This window comes from Nyctibius grandis, chromosome 13 (genome assembly GCF_013368605.1).
Source record: "Nyctibius grandis isolate bNycGra1 chromosome 13, bNycGra1.pri, whole genome shotgun sequence".
Classification (NCBI taxonomy): domain Eukaryota; kingdom Metazoa; phylum Chordata; class Aves; order Nyctibiiformes; family Nyctibiidae; genus Nyctibius; species Nyctibius grandis.
Window position 1 is genome coordinate 6,578,280 of NC_090670.1, and position 22,747 is coordinate 6,601,026.

Consider the following 22,747-nt stretch of genomic DNA (forward strand, 5'->3'; position numbering starts at 1 on the left):
TCTACTGCTTTCTGTTTGGGGCGGAGATGGGCAATCATGCTGACTTTGTTTCATTTTATTTATTTTATTGATTTTTTAAAAAGCTGCTTTTATTCGAAAAGAATCCTGGAGCCGTGCGCAGCTTGACGTACGTAGGAGTGCCAAGGAAGAGGCGCAGGGGAAGCAGTTAGGGCTGCGTGGGGACATCCCTGAGAAAGGACCAGGCAAACCCCCATCTCCTGAGCCTCAGGATCTCCCAAGAAACCTCAGCACACCCGGGGGACCAGGGCGTTCATCCTCCCATCGCTGGGACGCTGTATGTCGTCTCAGAGGACGAGGGAAAACGATGCTCACGGCATCACAGCGCAATTAATTGCAAGGGCCATCAATGGGAGATTTAATGACAATCAAAGAAAAATTAACTGTGTTGAAATCCTTCAGTTTAATGGATTCCTTCTTGATTAGTCACATTCAGGAGTAATCTCAACTCTGTCTTTACTTGCTTTAGTAAGTAAACAACATTAAAACGTCTATCAGGTGACAGTAAAATAATGCAGGAGCCCGTGTGACACTGAACTCATTCAGCAGGCATTTTTAATATGTTAATATTACACATTCCAGGTTGACTAAACAGTGATAATCAACTGGTTATTCTCTTCATGCTATCCCAGCACAATGAAGCAATTTTTACCAAAAATTGTCTTCTCACTGCGGGTTTCCCACTGTCAGGTTCATGGCCATGGTGAAATTCGGGCTCTGCAGTCCCTCGAAGGGAGACCTGGTGCCTTTGCCTGTGCCGACGGGCTTATCGCTGCTGCTGGAGAAACCCAGAGCACCCATCCATCCTGCAATGGACCCACACACCTGCAGCACGACATCTGCTCTTCCTCGAGAAACCAGGCTGGCCCGTCCACATCCTTCCCCATGCTCCTCATCACTAAATTACCCACTTCTAATTAAGCAGGGTGGCAATTAACTGCTGCCAGCCCAAGCATCCATCTGCTGCCATGAACAAGGAACCCCATCACAGCATCTGTACCGCAGATCTACAACTACCTGAAGGGAGGTTGTAGCAGAGTGGGAGTCGGCCTCTTCTCCCAGGCAACTAGCGATAGGACAAGAGGACACAGCCTCAAGCTGTGCCAGGGGAGATTCAGGTTGGACATTAGGAAGAATTTCTTCTCAGAAAGGGTCATTAGACATTGGAACGGGCTGCCCAGGGAGGTGGTGGAGTCACCATCTCTGGATGTGTTTAAGAAAAGACTGGACATGGCACTTAGTGCCATGGTCTAGTTGACATGGTGGTGTCAGGGCAATGGTTGGACTTGATGATCCCAGAGGTCTCTTCCAACCTCATTGATTCTGTGATTCTGTGGTTCTGTGAGATGTGGGCACTGGGTGCTGGGGTGGAGATTACTGCAGGGCAGAGGGAAGCACTGACCCCTCGCTCCCCAAATTCTCCTCAGTTTCCTTTCTCGCATCCGAGAGGAGCTGGAGAATATTCCTCCGGATCTTCACAACCCTTAAACTATTTTTAATGAAATGGTTTTCGGTGTGACACCAATACACATGTAGCTTTCAATTACATTTTAGCGCTCCCAGTAGGAAGTAGCTCTTTATTGGGAGAAGTGACTTACGACAGTGCAGGATTATGGCTTTGGTCTTTGCGTTACAGATATTCAAAGCCTGGTGAAAATAAAAACTGCTCAGCACATATTCTGTAGATGAGCTAAGTCTTGTGCACGGGGAAGCATTTCTGACGGAGTTAAGTGTTTGAAATAAAACCGTGCAGTCATCTAGTAGAACAGAGACATGAAATTGTTATTTATCAAGACGAAACTGGCATTTGGATAAAATTCTCCGGCGCTGTTAATAACTTCTGTTGACGAGGGAGTCGCAACAGCAGCAATGAGGTAGACGTCCCCCTGAGCTCGGAGGAGCGGGATTTTTCATGGGCTGTGAGCAAGGAGAAGTGTGTGTCTTCGGTAATAACTTTCTGAGCAGCTCCATCAGAACAGCCACCATGAATTTATCTTTCTCTCTTCTCTCCAAAAGCTTTGTCAGCTTTGAATAATCTGCTGTGGCCACAGGCTGCCAGAGTGCCGCACGGCCACGTGCATCTCCAACATGAAGTCCAACTCCCTGAGCAGTTTTATCATAATGATTAAGTTTCTTAACTTAAATCAAGGATGTATCTGGAGTTCCCTACGACAATGTGGACTTAAGATAAACAATGAATGATGAATAGGCCAATTACTGAAACCTCCCTTCAGCCGAGGCCCTGTGTGGCTAGTTGATAAGAGGAGGTATGCGTCCCCTCGTCTGGCAAATGTTACAGAAAATGGGATGGTTTGAAGCAGAAATGGTTCTGTGTAATCAGCTGCTGGCTAATGAGCAATTTCCTTTTATATGTGATTTTTCCTTTTCTCTGTTTGCTCTCAGGGGTGCTGGAAGTGGGGAGGGAGCCGGCAGCCCGACCGACATGCATGCAAATGCTTCGCTGTGGGATAAATCACCTGGAGGCCACCTGGAGGCTCTGGGTGGGATGGGGGTCCACGGCAAGAGCTGGATCCCCCACCCCTCACTTGGGCTTCTCCCTCCTCCCAAAGCCCCGTGGGGCCGCGGTGCCTGCAAACACCCCTGCAGAGCCAGCACCACCCTCTGTCTCCACAGTGGGTCCCAGTCTGAGACACAAAAGCAGCAGGAGGTGGTTAAGGGCTGCATGATGGTGCTGTACGTGTCTCCTGAAGGCGAGGAAGCCTTTCCTGAGAGACCCACACAAACCAGGGGAAGAGCCGTTTTGTAAGGAGACAGATACCTTGGACCACGGCTGCAGGACCAGGGCATGGACACCTTGGACCATGGCTGAGGACCAGGGGACAGACACCTTGGACTATGGCTGAAGACCAAGGGGCAGACACCTTGGATCATGACTGAGGACCAGGGGATGGACACCTTGGACCATGGCTGCAGGACCAGTGGATGGACACTTTGGACAATGGCTGAGGACCAAGGGACAGACACCTTGAAGCGTGGATGCAGCACCCCAGACAAGCTGTAAACCAGCACTCTGGATGTATTTTGGGGCTGGAGCACCTAAAAGAGCAAAGCAAGAGGCATTTCCTCTACTGAGAGACACCCCCAAAACCACCCAAGGAGAAGGGTCAGAGGCTGGTGGGGGCAGACGTGGTGGGGTCCCCCTGGGTGCTGCAGCTCCGTGTTGCTCCCTCGGCTCTGTCTGGGAGCGGGTGCCACTGCTGCCACCACGCCATCCTGCAGCGAGAGCCACGAGGCACCGCGTCCTGCGGTAAATGATATGATTTACTTACTACCTACGGAATTGCCCAATTAATTCACTATCCACATTAATATTATGGCTCATTTTTAACTTTACTGTCTCCATCGTTCCAATTTAGTGCTGCTCAGAGATGCTGCCACTGACCTTAATGGGTTTTTCATTATAACAAAGAGCACCGTATTAATCACGATGGGTTTTCAGCTGGAGGTTGCTGCCCAAGCCCCACTGCTTTGGAGAGCTGCTTTTTAGCGCTTCGGAGACCTATTTTATTTCTTCCAGGCTTCTCGCCCCCGCTCACACTGTGTGCAAACCTCTGCATTGTCCGGGAGGAATTTCTTGGTGTAACATTTCCAGGCACAGAGGTTTTATGTGGCAGCCGAGTTACGCTGCGGATATGATAGATTCTTCCTGGGCAAATTGGAGCAAGCGGTAGAAAACCGAAAGGATGCACCAGTCGTGGCCAATGAGCCTCTTATTGTCCTGTATAAAAAATCAAATGCCTTTTAATCATTTCAAATGTTCTTCTGGGTATCAATTAGTCACACATTAATATCAGTATTGCTTCTCTTCCTCAGTTCACATCAGATTAAATTCTCCCCTGTCATATAGACTCGCGCTCATTAGCTTCGAGGAAAATTAGGGATTCTTCCCTCTTCATTGGCACTGATGGGAGATTTCCATCGGAGCTGCTTTTTATACAGAGAACCTGATTGTCATCTTAAAGAGACTGAGGTTTTTTCCCCAAAAATTGTCATCTTTTCATGGAAAATCCATTTTTTTTCTTTCTCTTGAAACCCTGAATGCTGAGCCAGAGCATTGGGGAATGGAGAAAAAAAACCCCTTCCTGAGCAGTGTCATCCTGTGGTTTCTGTCCCTCCCTGCATCCCAAGTATCCACCTCCCCATCGGGATCCAGGGGCTGTCGCACAGCTCACAGCTGCCGAGGGGAAAGACAGTTGGGGCTGCACAGGGTTTTGCTGCTGTCAAACTCCCCCCAGTTCAAGACTGGATATTTATAACGCTCTCTATGGAGAGCAGCAATGAGGAAGGGTCTCATCCTGCTCCCTGCCCTGCATGGGGGCCGGGGCACAGGGAGCTGAGCTGGCTCTGAGGCTGCATGTGCATGTGTGTGTGCATGCGTGTGCAGGCATGTGCAGGTGTGTGCAGGCATGTGCAGGCATGTGCAGGCATGCATTGTGCTTGCTCACTCCCATTGCTCCCCATCCCTCCTGGCCAGCAGTGCCCAGTTTTGCAGGCTGTGGTGAACAAGGTCTCCAGCCCAGCAGTGGGACCACCCCGCACCCCACCACTCACCCCAGCCGCTCCATCCCCAGCACTCACCAAGCGCTGGAAGGGGCCGATGATATTTATTGAGTTTTATTAACTCCCAGCCCTGGGAGGTTCTCACCTCTTCCAGCTAATTCAGGCGCCCAACTCCTGCCGGAGTTTCAGTGATTGCCATTAAAAAGCTTGACATTTACCTTACAACAGTAATAAAATAATAATGTCTAATTTGGTTTACGAGTGGTATTTGCAGTGTTTCCTGTGCCTGGAGTGGGGGATATTGTGAAGATCGCTGCTACGCTGATCAATTATGTCTGTTAACGGCACTGCTGTAATTCTTTCCTGCAATTATAACCGTCTTTCAGTAGGGCTGCTCCAAAGTTTTCCTTTGAAAGTGTAATTTTGACAGGAAAAGCAAATGTTTTCAGATACTTCAGTTCCCAGTGAATAACAAAAGCTTCGGAGGTGAAACTTTCAGGTGAAAAGTGGTGAAAGACAAAGCTGGTGTCTGCACAGATTTAGATTTCCAAAATCTTTCGGATGTTTTCACAGGCTGCCTGCGATTGCTTTCTTTTAAAAAGTGATTTTTCTCCTCCAAATAACCTGCTGTCTTTTACTCATCAATATAATTCCCTTCTGTTACTGGCCTCTCAAATATTACAACCCACCTGTGTGTTTTACATCCCCGAGCGACTGGTACAGAGCCAAGGGAAGGGGAGCTGGCCCCGGCGCTGCTGCTGGGCTGCGGGGTGAGGAGCGCCTGCTGCCCTGGGGCAGGGACCCCAAACCCCTTTGCAAGGAGCCGGTACACACCGGGGCACACACCCCCCGCACACACACGTGCAACTCCGCTTCTGTCCCGCTTGGGTTTACCCCCAGCTCGCAGGCAGCGATGCCCCAACGCGCTCGCCAAGCCCGTGCTGGCCCTGCTGAAAGCAATATTTTTCTCCATTTCTCACAATGAGCAAAACTCAACGTGGATTTTCTTCTTTTCAGCGCAGTTTTAATTAGTGCATGATGCGCTCTGGGTTTTTATGAGCATAAACAGCTTGGAAAAACAGCGCATGCCAGCTCCAGGGAGTCTCATCCTGTTCAGACTAGAAACTCCACGCTGGATTTCTGAAAGCCTTTCTTCATTTCCACGAAAATAATGGTATGATTTCAACAAATGGAAATTTTTGAACATAGAAAGAAAAAAATTTAGTCAGGAAATTTGTGGCTAGGCTGACTTTGGGGCAAGGCTCTGCACAAAGCGGGCGTGGGATGCCAGAGCCCTCCGTGGGGAGAGCTCGGGCTTCACACCGCGATGCTGAGGGCTGGCAGCGAGTGTGTGCACGTGCAAATGTGTGTGTACACCCATGCAAACATGCACGCACACACACATAAATGTGCATGTACACCCATGCATATGTGCATGCACACATGAAAATGTGCACGCACATCCATGCACACATGCATGTGCATGTACACCCATGGAAAAGTGCATGCACACCCATGCACACCCCCATGCATGTGCATGTACACACATGCACACCCAAGCGCGTGCCCACGCGCACAATCATGCGCACACATGCCCACGCGTGCACACACGTGCCCACCCATGCCCATGCACACACGTGCACACACATGCCCACCCGTGCCCACGCATACACATGCACACACATGCCCACGCACACCCCTGTACCCCCAGCCATGCCATGTCCCCCCACCGCTGCAGAAGCCCCCCTACCCGCGTGAGCAGCCCCCCGAGAGCAGCAGTGCCCGCGTCCCCAGAGCCCCTGCGAGAGCTGGGAGCCCTTGCACAGCCTGGGCACCTCCAGCCGCCAGTGCCTGGGCAGGAGCAGAGCTCAAACGAAAAACTGGGACCCCAGACAGGGCCGGTGGACACCGCGCAGCAGAGCTTCGTGCAGGCTCGTCTCCAGAAGCGTGGGAATTGCTCGCACCCTGCAAACAGCGAGCGCTGCGGGAGGACCCGGGGCCCCGGCAGTCTGTGGGGAAAGCTGGCTGCCGCCGTCACGGGGCGGCAGCGACCCAGCCTTCCCCGCCACATGTGCAGCCCAGAGCCTCTGCAACTCCACCTCGAGCGGGCTCGCACACGGAGAACACCATGGGAAGGCCAGCTCCGGAGAGCCCGGAGGACTGCCGCTTTCTGGACGTAAGTGCATGGCTTGCTTTGCCACCGCGCAGCTTGAACCCCGGTGCTCGTGATGTGCCCGCGTACTCGTCCCTCCTTGAACCATCAGCAGACCTCTGGCTATCGCTGTTTTGTCATTAATTAGGCAAAAGCATCCAAGACCCGAAAGAAGATCTGCACCAGATACCAGATCTGCGGGCTGCTCTTCAGCGTGCTGCTCATTTCGCTTATTCTGATATTTTTTGGTGTCAAATACCTCTGGAACCCAACACCCAGAAAAGTAAGTAAAAATTCTCTGATCCGGTGTTTCCGAGTGCCGCTTCCCCAGTCAGAGCTGTCCCCCCCCGACCCACTGAAACTTTTAACTACACCCCGAAACCAAGGCAGCTTTACTAAATGCATTCTCTTAGACCACAAATATTCATGGGACTTTTAAAGATCTTTATATTATTCATAACTAGTTTTTCTTTATGTGGGCTGGGCTTTTTTCTCTGTCACCGCATTCTTTCCCTAACTGACAGTTACAGGGGATGGGAGCTACGCCACAAAGAGTTAAAGTTACTCTTATTTCACCGGCAGCAAATTTTATGACAAGTAAGAAAATATTTTCCATTTCATTTCAATTATCTTGCCAGAAACTGGTGGAAAAGTCATTATGCCACCGCATAAAGAGGAGAGAAAGCCAGGACGCAGCGGTGATTGATTGTCATGGATTATATTTCTTACTTTAATGTGTCTGCAATGTGAGGGGACGGTGAGACGGATTAGCTTTTGGAGGAGCTCCTGCTAACTGGATTGCGCTCGTCTGTTCCCAGCTCCCCAGACGGACGCTGCTGTAAGTGCCGAGCGTGCTGGGAATGGCATCTCTGCCCACTCTGGCCAAGATCTTGGCAATTCTGCCAACCCCCCCCTTTTTTTTTGTCCTATACCCCAAGCAAATCACTTAACCTCGAAGCCAAGAGCCTGCCCGGTGCTCCTCATCCTCCTGCCCATTGAGTTTCCACGCTCACCCAGGAGGTGCCTGGCGCCGGCGGGTTTTGCCGACTCTCAAGAGCGTCTCCAAAACTCCCGTGCGCAGCCAAGGTGGCCCCTTTCCCACGGTGGCATCTCCTCTCTCCTCCCTGCCCCACACCGGAGCCATGCCAGGGCTGCCCTCCCGCCAGGCAGAGGAAGCACCCCGCTCGCCGGAAACTTTGTCTTCTTATCAGCAAATAGAAATAAATCCCCCCCAAAATAAAACAAAAAAGCAATAAAAGCCATATGTGCCTCCAGGCTCCTGCCAAGACGGTTATAAAGTCTCTACTGTTCCTCAAATAACGGGGTGCGTGCCAGACGTGGGGGAAGAGGCTGTTAACCCCCAGAGGGGAGGTTGTCTCTGAGCCGGCAGCGCAGAGCCATTGCCGCAGCCTCAAAAGGGTTGTCCAGGGAGCTGATCCTCTGCATCCTCACCGGTGGGCACTGGTGAAGGATGGAGTCCGTCGGTGTTTCTGAAAGCCCTCTCAGAAATAGGTGGGCAAGCGAAACATGAGGTCACAGGAAAGCAAAGATGTTCTCCTGGTAGAGCTGCGCGCTGATGCTCCCGGCATCCGGCATCGCGGGGCAGCAGCTCCTCCGGCTGGCCCGGGAGTCCTCCGGGAAAAGCAGAACAGGGGAGGCTGGAAGTTCCTAACGCTCAAAACTATAAACCAAGGGGAATTAAGCTCATTAAAGAACAAAAGGCCCTTGAAGCTTCCTTCATGCAACCGGAGGATGGAAAAAATCTTTAAAGAAGACTTGTTCCTCCGAGGGGTGGCCTTGGACACGGCGCTGCCCTCTGCACGGCAGCATCCGTGCTGGCTGGCACCGCCGGCGAGCGAAGGCAATGAGTCAGCTCACGAGGGGCTCCTCACGGCCTCGTGGGGGACATATTTCAACGATTCATGAGCAAGTGTCATTTTTAGCCCTATAAAACATCTCCTGCTCTCTGAGCAGCACGGAGCCAGCCAAGCCCAAATGGGTTAGCTGGCCACTGCGCCGGCAAAAGTAATTCTTCCTAAATGGAGAGGTACTCAAAGGTAAGGTGCCACCCGGGATCCTGCCCTCCTAGAAATGATTTACAGCACCGTGTACATTTTGTCAGTCAAAACCAGAAGCCTTCCAGCCATTTTAGGCTTCAGACTATTTTTTCCATAGCATAAAATCCACTGACAGCCGTATATCTTCACAGAAGCCTCCTGCTGACTAACAAGAGATGCTCAGGGCTGCCAAGGCGCACATCGCTCTCCTAATTTTGAAGCAGGGGCAAAGGTACCCAGCAGTTACTGCCTGCACGAATGGTTCTGTGCCCAGGGTTCCTCCAGCAGTTGCAAAACGAGGGGATGCTGATGCTGAAAACATTGCTAAGAGGCTTTGAACCCTCTGACGGGGAGGGATACGCAAGAACCAGGGCACTGCGAAAGGGGGCTGAGGTTGGGACTGCAGGCAGAGCCCCTGCCCCTCACCCGGGCATGGCTGCAGGGTCAGGGTGCTCCTTCCCTGGCTCCACGGCCATGCCAGGGGATGAACAGGGCTTTCCCCTCCCTGTCCTATGGACTGGAGGGGGTTTGCACAAGCCCTTTGCTTCCGCACGACACCGTTTGATTTGGGAACCAGGACTCCCCAGGGCTCGCCAGCTCTCACCATGCCAGCAGAATCGTTTTCGTGCTTCAAATAGCATCTGCCGCTACTCATCCCTCAAGGGTCAGGCAGCCGCGGAGACTGGAGGGCTGCCGGGCTGGCTGAGCGCGGCGAGCACCTGCGAGGAGGAGGAGGAGAGGGCTGCTCCCCCCGGCGCTGCTCCCCGCGGGGATGAGGGCTGCCGGGAAGCTGGCTGCTGTGCCCCGCAGCTCTTCAGCAGCCCTCGAGGAGGTCTTTGATCCGCAGGCAATCCCTGATCTCCTGCAGGCAGAGAGAGGCTTTTACCTCTGCCTTTCCAGGAAAAACAGAAGGCGCAGAGATGGAGCGAGCGAGGCAGGGATGTGATGATGGAGCAAGCGAGCCAGGGAGGAGGGAAAGCGAGGTCCCTTGGGCTCAGGACTCGCTGTGGCTCGTGCCACAGAAAGCAACAGCAAAGCTCCTGGTGCATGTGTGGGATGAGCATCTTCACGTCGTCCCACAGCCTGGCCCCATCCTGCCTGTTGTCCCAGCCCCAGCGCCTGGGAGCTGCCTCTCCTTGAGCTGCACAGATGATCGCCCTGGTGCAGAGCTGGAGTGCGAGGAAGCAGCTGGCTCCACGGCAGAGTACCCAGCATCAGTGGTCATGTACCCAGCACCATCCTGCTCGCCCGCTGGCCGGGGTGTGAAATCAGGTAGGGGCTGAGCTGACCTCTCTGGGGTTTTGGCCCTCACAGGTTTACGACATGGAACACACGTTCTTCAGCCATGGTGAGAAGAAGAAGATAGTGATGGAGATTGACCCGCTGGCCAGGACGGAGACCTTCAGGAGCGGCAACGGCAGCGAGGAAATCCTGGAGATCCATGACTTCAAAAACGTGAGTGGACAGGGTTTGACCCTGGGACCCTGCCTGCGGTCCTGCAGCAGGACCGACGGGATCTGGGTTTGCTGGAGCAAGACCTAGGACGATCAGGGAGAGCAATGCCCTTATGCAGAGATGCTCTCAAAGGAAAGGAGTGGTGTATCTACACAGGCTTCCACCAGTATTTAACACTGGCGTTGTTCAGTTCCAACAAAATACATCTTAAAAGCAAGCCCTGGTTATTGGATTTACCCTTGCTAAGGAACGCAATCATCATAAATCTACCCGAGCCCAGTACATTTGTCTGTCTGGAGAGCATTAAAATCTCATGATGATGTTGCAGGCTCTCTCTGAAACCTAATTAAAATTTGTAGGGAAATACCCTGTGCAGTGACATACGGCAAAATTTTCAGCTAATAGCCTAGCAGGAACTGAGGGCTGAATGTGCACATAACCGTAACGGTCAGATGCTATTCTGCATATTTTTATTGATGATAACTAGAGCTCATGATAGGTATGAGGAGAAGAGGAGCAAAGTAAAAATTGTATGACTATCTGCCTTAAAATATTTGTAAAAAGCCCAATTCTCCCAAACCGTAAAATGCAATATCCCTTAGGAGAGCCCGTTAGTACATCTTAGCACCGCCGAACCGAGCTTGCACAAGAAACATCAACAGGAAAAATACAACCAAACCCTCATCCAACTCTACCCTCTGGGCAATGGGTTATTTATCTGTCTGCGATGGGGTTATTTGTCCTCCTGCTTTGCCCTGACTGCTTTGTTGGTGTTTGTTTGGATGCTGTAGGGAATAACTGGCATCTTCTTCGTGGGACTTCAGAAATGTTTCATCAAAACTCAGACTAAAGTCCTACCTGAGACAACAGAGGCCAAAATCCCTGAGCTTGAGGTAGGTGGATAAAGCAGGTCACGCCTCTGCCCCTGGTGAAACCCAGTCCTCTCCCTGGCATTGGGAGCATGGCCGCCATCCCCACCGCCCTCCTGTCTGCTCCAGCCTTCCCAGAGACTCTGCAACAAAGAAATAATGAGTTGTGAACACTTCATAAAATGATCTTATTTCAGAGGATTGCTTCTAAAAACAAGTGGAAAGAGATGGGATTAAACAGCTGGCAGACAAAAACCTCTCGGTACAATACCGGAGCTCAAGAACAATAATCCTGTTGTAGTTAAAAGGTCGCAAGGCAGCTCAGGATTAGCAGGCACCAAAAAGTCAATCAAATCGTTTTCTCCAAGCGCTGAGCCTCATGTTCTCAAGCAGAATGAGGCAGAAGTAATGAATTTAAAAGAGCTGCCACGTTTAAGAAATGCGATTTGAGAAAGCGCTTGGCGTACAGCCCTGGGAGGTGGGAAGCGCCGGGCTGGGGCCACGTCCCTGTCCTGCACGGACCTTCCTCTCATGGATGTGCCTGATTGCTTCTTACACCCATTTAACCTTTACCCACCACATCCTGCTGCGAGGAGTCGCACGCTTTGCATGCTGCATGGAAATGGAAATCATGTTTAACTCCGATTTTAACCCCTCTCTGACAGCATGACCTGGGGTGATGCCTCAGTCTCTTGAAAGCAGTTGTCCCCTGTCCCCAGCCCCATCCCCAAGCCCCGGCGGTGGCACAGCCCTGCGGTGCAGCCCTCCTGCCTCCGCGTTGCAAGACGAAGGGTGTTAGCAGATTGAATCCTCCCCTAAGGAAGCTGTTGCAGATAAAACGCCAGCAGGACACATTTGAAATGAAGCATGGGCAGAAACATATCCCTGAATAATGACCCAAATTCCCAGACACCGATTCTTTGATTACGCCGTAAGAAGCTAGTAGATCTTTTTGGATAGAGTCGTAAAAGGGATATGACTTCCCAGGCTTTGGCAGAACATTGCCGCGGGTGGAGAGCCGAAATGTAAAACCCAACGAGATAAATGTAGATTTAAGCTCTAGGCACCTCTTCCCAGAGACCGTGCGCTGCCAGATCCTTCAGGTAGCACCTCCCCAACCCCACGGCTTTCACCAGAGACCCCCAAAACAACTCAGCCTGGGTCAGGTTGTGTTGGCACTTCCCTAAGATTCAGCAAAGCCATAAGGAAAAACTCTGTAAAAGAGAAATCCAGCTCCAGACGCCTTCTGGAGAGAAAAATGCCATTTGCCAGCTTGCTCTATGGGCCACCACCACCAACATACACAACGTTGCCTTGGCAGGTAGCTCAGCGCAGACCCATCCAATAATCTTTATATATCTCCCTCCCTAAGTGCCTGCCAAAACACACCATGGACTAATGCAACGGCAGAGACATGTGGTATAAATTACAGAATACGGCCGTGCAAAGAATTTCTGTGAGGAATAAATTAAAGTGTTCGATCACAAAATCGGTAGCAGAAGGAGAGAGAAATTAAGTCGTAAGAGCAAAGCAGAGAGGAGATGTTTTAATCTTGGGTTTTAAATGAGCTGGGGTGCTCCAGAAGGCTCTTCCAGATGGTGGGGACTGCACAGGAGAAGGCTCTTGAAGCATGATGAATGGAGGGAGGAGAGCACGGGGTGGTGTTGGCTGAGAACGGGCAGGAAAGACAAGGTTCATGATGGGTCTCGCTCCATGAGGACCAGTGGGGTATTGCACGTGCACCCAACAAGCACCACGAGCCAAGGCAGATGAAGTCCAGCTGCTCTCTGGGAAGGGAGAGGTGCCTCTGTGTAAGCCAAGGGGAGAAGCAGCAGCCAGCGGTGAGGAGAGGGTTTCTCATCATGCTGGGGTAAAATCTTGCTCTTCTTCCAGGGAGAAGAAATCACCACCACCTACTTTGAGCAGTCCGTGGTCTGGGTGCCTGGGGAAAAGCCCATTCAGAACAAGGAGTTCCTGAAGAGCTCCAAAATTTTTGACATCTGCAGAAACGTGACCATCTACTGGATCCACCCCACGCCGATAGCAGGTACAAGGAGCCATCTCCTCCCCAAAGTGCTCGTGAGCCCCCTCGCCAGGACCAGCCCTCCCACCCACGTCCCCTCTGCCATTTGCCCTGGTGCAACATGGTGGGAACCCATTTCTGCAGCCTCGTTGTACATCTCAGACACAAACACAATGTTGGCCACAACCATGAGAGAACACAGCCAATGTAATAGCAGGGGCTGAAGTTTCTCTCTGCAAAGCACTCATCTCTGCAGACTCCCCACCGCCCTGCACTTTGCAGAGTGGCCACCCTCCTCATAACAAGGCAAAAAGAAAAAACCCCAAACCCTTTGTACCTGCAAAGAAGCCAGCGCTGCTGGAAACTGGGACGCCTAAATTCTCGTCACCGCGTGAACATCAGAGCAGGAGCAGAGATCTGCATCTAAATCACACAACGGGGTTGCCACCTCCAGCTGCTCGCTACACAGTTCTCGCAGAGGTTGCGGCCTCTGAGATCCGCCAGCATAATTACCTGCTCTCTCTAACCCACTTCTATCTGAATGAGCTAGTTTAAAAACTCCTACAGAGAAAACTCCCTCTGCTCTGCAGCCACAGAGGTGCAGAGGCACATCTTGTCCCCCAAGGGTACCAGTCAGCTCACGGCCATCAATGGTCCTGGAAGCAACTGGGCATCAGAGAACCCCGACGCGGAGGGAGGCTGCTCTCCTTGGCTGCTGTCCCCTTTCTGCTTCCTCAGTCCCTGCTGTTAAACCCTGCTGCCAAGAAAATTAATGTCACTGTGGGTCTTACCTGAGCCACCAACAGGCACTGTAGCTGAGTGTAATCTGCCCCAAATCTTGTCACTTGACTGGGGGTCTACAAATCAGGTCAGAGTGGTTTCCTCCTCTTCTTGTACCATGGCATCAAATTTTGGTAGAAACATTAACGCCGCCTGCTGCATTTGTCCCCCTGCTCCATGGTTGTTGACAGCAACGTTTGGGCTCTTCCCGTAGCTCCTGAGCTGGCCAACCTTGAAGGGGCAGAAGAAGACCCTGAGTTGCTCGTGGACAACCAGAGCTGGTTGCATGGAGGGAGCGAACACGAGGTGGAGAAGGATGCACAGCCAGGGCCCAAGCGCCGGGCACGGCAGCTCACCGAGGAGGACCTGCCTGTCAACGACTACGTAAGTGCAGGGAATTGCACCCTGGGGTGCCCCTGCCATGCTCCTGGGTTGCCTTGGCCATGATCCCGGGGCGTCCTGGCCATGGTCCTGGGTATCCTGGTCATGCTCCTTGGGATGTCCTGTCCATGCTTCTGGGGTGTCCTGTCTGCGCTCATGGGGTGCCCTGGCCATGTTCCTAGGGTGCTCTGCCCATGCTTCTGGGGTGTCCAGGCTGCCCTCCCAGGATGTCCTGTCCACGCCCATGGGGTGTCCTGGCCATGTTCCCGGGGTGTCCCAGCTGTGCATCCCCCTTGTTGCGCTGACACTGGCTCTTCCTGACAGTCGGAGAACGGGCTGGAGTTCCACCCCTTGTGGGACGAGCGAGGCTACTGCTGTGCCCAGTGCCGCCGCGCCAACCGCTACTGCCGGCGGGTCTGCGAGCCCCTCCTGGGCTACTACCCCTACCCCTACTGCTACCAGGGCGGGAGGGTCATCTGCCGTATCATCATGCCCTGCAACTGGTGGATCGCGCGGATGCTGGGCAGGGTGTAGCACCCGCCGCGCAGCACCCGGCACTTGGGTGCTGCCCTGCACCTGCCTGCCGCCTTGCCACCCATGCGGATGCATCCTGGCATAGCTGATGGGCAGGTCATTACCTGCTTGATTGCTGGCGAGCGTGCGAGCTCACCGGCCGCGGCACCCTGTTCCCCCGGCACCCTGCGCCGTCCCCGCGGGGCTGGGGGAGGCCGCGCTCGGGTGCAGCATCGCCACACGGAGCAGCGAGAGGCAAACAATAAACGTCTTGTATGAGCGATTGCAAAGAAAATGGAAAGTCATTTAGTCTCAGGCTGTGATGCTTAATGGGTCTGAGAAGTGATCTAATTGCTCAGCTGCCTCGTCACGAGCATCCATAACTCAGGTACGGGGACTGCCAGCGCTCGCCTCACGGGGAACGCGCGGAGGTCCCTAATTTGCTCCCTGACGGCGCTGGTGGCTGTTCAGCATGTCCCAACCCTCCGCTCCGCCGTGCTCTGATGCGCTCAGTAGTTATTAGCGACAGCTCAGGGGTGGCACCGGTCCCTCGGGAGCGATGTGCAGCGCGGCAGCGCGCAGGCACAGCAGAGGCAGGAGTGGGTGCAGGGAGCCCCCGGGAACCGGGTGGCCACAGCCAGAGGGAGCGGAGGCACGGAGGACCCCAAGTGCCATCAGCTGTCCCCAGCCCTGGGGTGTCCCTGGGTGAAACCGTCTCGGTGTCACCGAGGGAGCACACGCTGCCACGGCTGGGGCTCCTCAGGGAAACCCCCGGACGGACAAGCTGCCCAGCCGTACATACAGGGGAGGGAGCAGGGGTCGGGCTCTGCTCGCTGCCACCATGCCGGGTGCCAGCTGTGGTGTCCCCAGGGCTGCCAAGTCCTCCCTGCATCCCTGCAGCTCCTGCGGGGACGTGAGCATGTTTTAAGGGCAGCTCCCTCCATCCCTGTTCGTGCTGCACCGACAACATGGTTAGGGCGCTGGGAGAGCAGCGCAGCAGAGCTCCCCCAGTGTCCCAAGGGACACCAACCAGCCTTGGGGACACCAGGCGTTTCTGACAAGTCCCCCGAGACATTTATCCCCCTGAGAGGGGACACCTGAACGCTGTAGGGATATGTGAAACCCACCTGGCCACAGCTGCTGCAGGAAACCGGAGCCCTGGGACCAGCCAGTGGTGCTTGTGTCCCGGCTCGGTGGGTCCGGATGGGGCACAAAGGCGCACTCAATGCCTTCACCAGGACAGCGGTGTCCCCAGCCTACCCCGCATCTCCCCCAGCACACACCCGTACCTCCAGGACGTCACCGATGTCTCTCCAAATGAAAGCAAGGTGTCTCCATCAGTGATATCTATGGTCTGCCCCCTCTGATGGGCGCAGGGCCCGTCGCTGGCCGTGGGGACGAGCAGGCTGACAAGCCTCCTCGCTCCCCAGGAGGGGACAGCAGGACGAGCAGGCTGAGGAGCCCCCTCGCTCCCCAGGAGGGGACGCACAGTTTTGCTCTCGGACATCTCTCCACCCCGCTTCCCACGCTCTCACGCTCTCCGCCTCACCGTCCCGACCCGGGAGGTTTTCGGCCAGCCAGGCGCTGACAACAGCGTGATTTACTCACAGGGTTAAACGCCACAGAAGGATTTTGGGTGTTCCCCTCCTTCGGGCTCCTCCACCAGCAGTGGGGCTGCCCCGTACCCGCTCATATGCCACAGCATGGGGCGGTTTGGCTGGGGTAGCTCACCTGGCACCGGAGCAGCGTTTGGCCACCGCTCCTACCCGCAGCTTAACCCCCCCTTTACGCCTGCCTCCTCCCTGGGAGCGGGAGAGGCAGCCCCGGCAGCCAGCCGGCCGCCCTGAGCCACAGCCCTCGCGACTTTGGTGCTTGAGATCCAAAATTCCCCCAAGCTGGGCGGGAGGGGAGCTTGACCGCACCACTGCGGCATCACACTCGGCGAGGCAAAGGCTTGCTGATGGAGCAGCCCAAAGATCAGCAGCACCAAACGAACACAAAAGGTTCAACCCACGTTTCTCACCCCAGGAGAGGCCGGGGAGGCAGGCAGCTCCAGCAGCGCTGCCCTGCCCTTTGCTCCGAGTGAGCGGCCGGCCAGTGATGGATGCACGCATGGGCACGGGGCTGAACTCACCCGCCTGGCTCCTGGGCTGGGATGCTCCAGGCCTTCTGCTTCAGCACTGTTACACAACTGCTGTTACGGAGGAAATTCAATTACAGAAGTTATTTGTAAGCACAAGTGCACCAGTGAGCATTGGAGAAATGTGAGCCGTGATGGTCCAGAGGTTACGGTCTGGCCCAGGGCGAGCTGATCACCTCCCGAGGGCGTTTGCTGCTCTTTGCAGGGACTCAAGCAGAGGAATTTCTAGGAGATGGAAAGAAAAGCTAAGGAGGTTTCATAGAGTAAAATATCTTAATATTTATTGTGTCTCAGGACAAAAAGAGTTCTACTTGATACACAAAAAGACTTAAAGCAGCATGTAATACTGACAATCAAGTCCCAGCTGACTCAGTGCAAGGACACCTACCAAGGTAAAGGCACCAGGAGCTACATCACAAACCTCGCTACAGCTTACAAAGAATCACTACAGCCTGTACTTTAAAATGTACAACTATAAAAAAGTGTATAAAACCCAGGGCAGGGACAAGAGAGAGCTTGGCAACAAGCCGAGACCTTGCTGAGCCAAGAGCTTCAGGCAGGTAGGGCCGTGTTTTGACAGGGCAACAGCCCCATCTCAAGAGCAACTGCGTCCGGAGAGCGAGGGGACGTCGAGGGGCTGCCAGAGATGAGGGAAAGCATTGCTTTCCAATGGAGGCACCAAAGATGAGCACTGGGAGCCCCACAAGGCCACCAACACGGTCGGCTTCGGCACAGCACTCGAGTGTGCTGCCGAGAGAGCCGGGGGCTGCAGCGCCCGGAGGAGCACGCATGCTGTAACCACCACAGCTACACTGATTATCCCACGTGGTGGCACAGCAGAGTAGTGAGAGGACAAGTCCCTGAGTGCACCAGGACAGCTGCTGCACTCGTTTCTATGAGCTAGTTGAGAAGATCAGTCAGTTCAAAGCAAGATTTCACGAAGCGGCATCCAGAGGAAAACTGGAGGTGGCGGCATCCTCCCTGGCCGCAGAGAGCACGCCCTGCAACGCACAAGGCAGAGCGTTAACAGACAAGGCTGGATTTATAGACAGCTTAAAATGATGCAGCAGACACAGCCTTGCAGGTGCCCTCTATCCCCACGCACCCCCAGAAGCGGTACCCGCCGCCGTGCTGAAGGTCCCCAGGGGCGACCAGGCAGCAGGCAGGGACGCAGAGGCAGCCCACCACGCTCACATCGCTGGGCAGACGTACCCGGCCGCAGCGTGCTGGGGGCCAGCTACACCATCTCATACTGGTTATTCGTGATGTACTGGGACAGGCAGCAGGCGAGAATGATGCCCACCAGCTGAAAAAGAGAAAAAAACCCCACACATCAGAGGCAGCCCAAACCAGGACACAGTGTTTTAGGGGAAAAGCCTGACAAATTGCTCCAGGGCATCAGTTTTATAAAATCCAAAGATGAACAGTGGGATTTACAAACCACAACACTGCCGTGCCCTGCTTCGGAGTAACTGAGAGAGGCTGAAGCGGAGGATCCTGGCAGGCAGCAGCCAAACAAGCTCCTTGCAAGAGATGCTCCACATCCTGTCCTGTTACATTTTGCTTCGTGAAGCATCTACTGTTTTATGGTAATTTCAGAGATTACACAGATATCAGGAGCGTCACAGCCAATTACACAGCCACCAGAGAACAGCAGCCACCTCTCCCTGCTGCAAGGACAAGCAGGGAAGCGAGGCTGCTGTTTTCGCATCAGCATCTGAAGGACACGCCGCTGTTATCACAACACGGCCTCCTAGCCCCCGTGCAGACATTTAGGGACGGATCCTGCAGAGGCCTGACCTACACAGGCAAAGTCAGAGGCACATTTGCATGATGGGTCCCCGCCGGCTGCGTGACACAGCAAGGCTTGCTGAAAGAGCGATAAAAGCCAGGAACCGGTGACAAGTCCCCCGCCTGGCATCAGCCGAGATAATGTCGCAGCTGGGAGCAGGCAGCCCACCGCTTGTGTGTCGGTCACGTCTTGGTGACCCCATGGAGAGCACAGCTCAATGGAGGAGGAGAGTGGGGTGGGCACAGCAGAGCGGCTCCGGCTCTCAGGCTCTCCCGGCCGCAGCCGAAAGCACTCGGCAGCACATGCTGCAGCCGGGGGCTGTTGGCTCCCGCCTCCCCCCGGTTTAGTGCATCCGAATCGGGAAGCGTGCGGCAACACACTCGTTACGGGAGAGGAATCTTGGCGAGGTTCTGCCTTGCAGCTCGAGACACGGCCTCCGTGTGCCGGGACAAGGGGAGGGTCAATTCCAGCCCCTCCAAAGACAACGCTGGTCGAGCAAGCTGCCACAAACCAGCGAAAGGAGAGTGCCGTGCATCGGAAAACCCTCGGGAAACCCCACCGCGGCGTCGCCGTGCCCAGCGCCCAGCGTGGCGGAGCTGGGGACAGGGGCCTCCCGTTTCCTGCCGGGATAAAGGCTGCCGGAACAGGGGGGGGCCAGCACGCGGGAGGGAGAGGAGGCAATTGCAGGGTAAGGCGGCGTGCGGGGTGAGAGCCACCAGCACAAACGGTGCCCCACGGGTGCTCACAGGGACCCAGCCATGCAGAAGCGATGCCAAAATGCCTCCCTGATAAAAAGGAAGGTCGGCGGGTAGGAAAAGGAAGGGTGTGATTTGATCCCTGCCAACAGCAAGCGCAGGGAGTTCACCCAGCGCAGTACAGGCTCCGTTTGGGTTTCCTTGAAGTCATCTTTTTCAGACAGAAGCTCTTCTCAAATAATCTGGGCTCACAGAAACAGAGCTGGTGTTTCAGCCCTGGGTTTAAGAGACTGGAGACTGTAGAGCGGTGAGATTAAACCCAAAGGGAATCTGCAGAATAGCTGCTCCTCCCTGGCTGGAACAGGCTGTGCCTTTTGTACACACACCAGACTTTGCACAGAAATTAAACACCTCGGGAGACACGCTGCCTTCATGCTGCACACCGCCTGTGCCGGCCAGCAAGGGAAAGTTACCTGGAAGCAGGCGATGCCAAAGGAGATTCCAGCCACAACACTCATTTTTGACTCCATCGTTGACGTTACCAGGAAAAAACAACCCTGCAGAGGAGGGAAAGTGAGCATGTGGGCCCAGTGCTTTCCAGTCCCTTGGAGCACAAACCGGCAGCAACCCAGAGCACCTGCAGCTCCAGGGGAAGATGCTCCTGCGCAGGCAGCCGAGGGCTTCTGGGTGCCACCCTCCTGCCCGACCTCGGCGAAGTCATTTCCGTATCAGTGCTGCACCGACCAGGCTCCCAGCCCAGCCCAGGCGCCTTATCAAGGGGAGCGCTGCCCTTGGGCTGTTCCCAGCGGGAGCGTTGGTTTGAGCAAGGTGACTCATCAGAGGGACGTTCAGAGGGACGTCCCTTGTGTCACTCGGCCGGCCCGTCCCCGCTGGATGAGCTCACTCCGTCCCCACCAGATGAGCTCACTCACGCTCATCACCGGGTCAGGACTTTGCACGGCCCCGTTGGGAGACGTCAGCACTGCCAAAACAAACTTTACCAGGAAACTGCCTCCTTACTCACCTGTTCTCCCAAACACACAGCCCTGAGCACCAACGCTTGGGTCCAGCTGGTCCCTGACCCCCAAGGAAGGAGTGGGGGGACCTCAGACACAAGGGAGGGCTCGTTCCTCCATACTCCCCCTTACCTCCACCCCAGGGGAGTCCCTGGGCCACAGGGCACGTGCATCAAGAGAGCAGTTCTCCTTTCAAGCCTCCCAGGGAAGGGCAAGCCCTTTCCCACCCACCCAGCTCTGCCCTCCCCACCTCCAGGACTGGCAGGGGGATTTTTTTTGAGCTTAACTTACATCCACAAACACTTTCAGCTTGGCTTTGCTCGGGTCTTTCAGATCCTCCTCCGAGCAGTCGTCCTGGCTCTTGCAGCAGCTCCGGGGGATGCCCCTCTGGGTGAAGTACTCGGTCCTCTCCCAGTCCGAGTAGTTCTGCACCCCACAGCAGTGCAGCTGGCGGGGGAAGCACGTTTGAGGAGCATGGTCACACCAGGGTACTGACCCCCCCAGTCCTATCACCACTCCCACGGCTTCCCTGCCCTCACCTCTCCAGGAACTGCCCCCATTTCACCCAGCATCCCAAACTCAAAATCCTGCGGTGCAAATGGATCCCCAGCACTGCGATGGGGATGCCGACACCGCGAGGGGTCCCAGGGGACGCCGCGGGGCGAGGGGAGCGTACCCACCCACCGCCAGCCAGACACCAGCCTGGGGCACTCACGGTTCTCTGGATGGTGTCGACGGCCTCGCTGTGCCGATCCGCAGTCACGTTGTAGTCTCTCAAGGCCAGGTTGAGGTTACTCTCAAAGTTTGTCTTAATCTGTAAGAGAGAGGTCTCTGCGGCGGTGCCGTCCCCTCCCGCGCTTCAGGACCCGCAGTCCCGCATTAGTCACCTCTCGGTGACGGAAGAATGACTCTGGCTGTGGCCAGCAGACATTCCCCCCGACACCCAGGCAATTAAATGCTGTATTAAAGGGCAGGCTGGGATGCGCTGTGGCGGTCAGGGATGCTGCGTGTAATAACAAGGAACTACACCGTGCCAACTCCCCCCATAAACAGGCTGCTCCGCGGCGCGGGAACCCTCGGGGGAGCTTTAACTACAGAAACGATTGCAGAAGATAGACCAAAGCCGGAAATTAAAAGTCCAGGGCTACTTCGCCTGTTCTGGCAGAGGGGCAGCGTGCTGTGCCAGGCAGACCCTACACCCAGCCTTGGCCTCACAGGGACCTTAACGGGACCAAGCTGCTCTTTGGGCTCTTTTAACCCCATTTTAGCTAAACTAAGCACGACTCCCAGCAGCACCTCTGTCCCTCCAGCAACAACTACAACTGTGCTTGGGTTAAAACCAGCACAAAGCTCGCTCTGCTGCATTGAAAGACAGCAGCGGCCACCCAGACTCACCTCGTGCCTGAAGACGAACCCCACGACGGCGGCCACCAGGACGATGAGGAAGATGAGGGACAAGAGCATGGCGTACTGCGGGCAGAAAGGGCGGGATGGGACGGGGTGGATGGGATGGGGAAAGATGGGATGAGATGAGGTGGGATGGGATGGGGTAGGACGGGATGGGGTTTGGGATGGATGGGACAGGACGGGGTTGGGATAGGACATGTCGGGATGGGTCAGGACGGGTCAGGACAGGTTGGGATGGGTCAGGAGGGGATGGGACTCCATCCCACCCCATCCGGGGCCACCCACCAGCTTGAGCATCCAGGTGCTGCCGCGGCAGGTGGCGAAGCAGCCGAAGGTGCCCAGGAGGACGACGACGGTGCCGGCGCCCACCAGGACGAAGGGGACGTTGGTGGCCTTCTCGTCCAGCAAGGAGAAGTAGACGGCCAGGCTCACCCTGCCCCAGACGCCCACGGCCAGCAGCACGATGCCCGACACCTGGGGAGAAGGAAAAGCCGCCGTTGCTCGTGACTGTCGCGACCGGGCGGCGCGCGCGCGCGACACGTCGTGGGGCCGGGGCGGGGCGGCCGCGGGCCGGCGCTCACCCAGAAGACGAAGGTGTAGGTGAGCAGGACGCTCTTGAGGCAGGTGATCACGGGCTTCGTCTGCAGCCGCCGCGACGGGGACGCCATGGCGGACCGGGGCCGCCTGCTGCCGGGACGGGGACGGGCCCCGCCGCGCCGCGCGCCGCGCCCCGCCCCGCGCGCAGGCCCCGCCCCGCCGGAGCCGCCCGAGCGCTCACGGAAATGGCCGAGCGCGCCCGAGGACGACCGCTCCTCCCCGGCGGGGGCGCCCCTGCCTGCCCCGGTGCCACCGCCGGCACGCACCGTGTCACCCCCTGTGCCACCCCCCTGCCCGCACCTTGTCACCCCCCCCGTGCCACCCCCTGACT

At 55.4% G+C, this 22,747-nt stretch overlaps 2 protein-coding genes across 2 annotated transcripts; one reads left to right on the forward strand and one right to left on the reverse strand.

Moving 5' to 3' along the window:
* The first annotated feature begins 6,627 nt into the window (after positions 1 to 6,627).
* On the forward strand, positions 6,628 to 15,052 carry TNMD (tenomodulin). Its single transcript, XM_068412041.1, has 7 exons — positions 6,628 to 6,715; positions 6,840 to 6,974; positions 10,063 to 10,203; positions 10,995 to 11,096; positions 12,966 to 13,119; positions 14,090 to 14,259; positions 14,581 to 15,052. The coding sequence occupies exons 1-7, from the start codon at positions 6,668 to 6,670 to the stop codon at positions 14,788 to 14,790; spliced, it is 960 nt and encodes a 319-aa protein (XP_068268142.1). The 5' UTR covers positions 6,628 to 6,667; the 3' UTR covers positions 14,791 to 15,052.
* Positions 15,053 to 17,200: 2,148 nt separating this feature from the next.
* Positions 17,201 to 22,545, reverse strand: TSPAN6 (tetraspanin 6). The gene is made up of 8 exons (XM_068411958.1): positions 22,401 to 22,545; positions 22,105 to 22,293; positions 21,808 to 21,882; positions 21,128 to 21,226; positions 20,704 to 20,859; positions 19,870 to 19,953; positions 18,122 to 18,215; positions 17,201 to 17,910 (listed from the first exon to the last, which is right to left on the reverse strand). Exons 1-7 carry the CDS (start codon positions 22,485 to 22,487, stop codon positions 18,147 to 18,149), a joined length of 759 nt encoding a protein of 252 aa, XP_068268059.1. The 5' UTR covers positions 22,488 to 22,545; the 3' UTR covers positions 17,201 to 17,910; positions 18,122 to 18,146.
* Between the last annotated feature and the right edge of the window lie 202 nt (positions 22,546 to 22,747).

Coding starts and splice junctions, on each gene's coding strand:
- TSPAN6 (XM_068411958.1), bottom strand. CDS start 22,487: ATGGCGTCCCCGTCGCGGCGGCTGCAGACGAAGCCCGTGATCACCTGC. Junction 22,294..22,400: donor CCTACACCTTCGTCTTCTGG/GTGAGCGCCGGC, acceptor CCTTCTCCCCAG/GTGTCGGGCATCGTGCTGCT. Junction 21,883..22,104: donor GCACCTGGATGCTCAAGCTG/GTGGGTGGCCCC, acceptor TTCTGCCCGCAG/TACGCCATGCTCTTGTCCCT.
- TNMD (XM_068412041.1), top strand. CDS start 6,668: ATGGGAAGGCCAGCTCCGGAGAGCCCGGAGGACTGCCGCTTTCTGGAC. Junction 6,716..6,839: donor AGGACTGCCGCTTTCTGGAC/GTAAGTGCATGG, acceptor GTCATTAATTAG/GCAAAAGCATCCAAGACCCG. Junction 13,120..14,089: donor CCACCCCACGCCGATAGCAG/GTACAAGGAGCC, acceptor CTCTTCCCGTAG/CTCCTGAGCTGGCCAACCTT.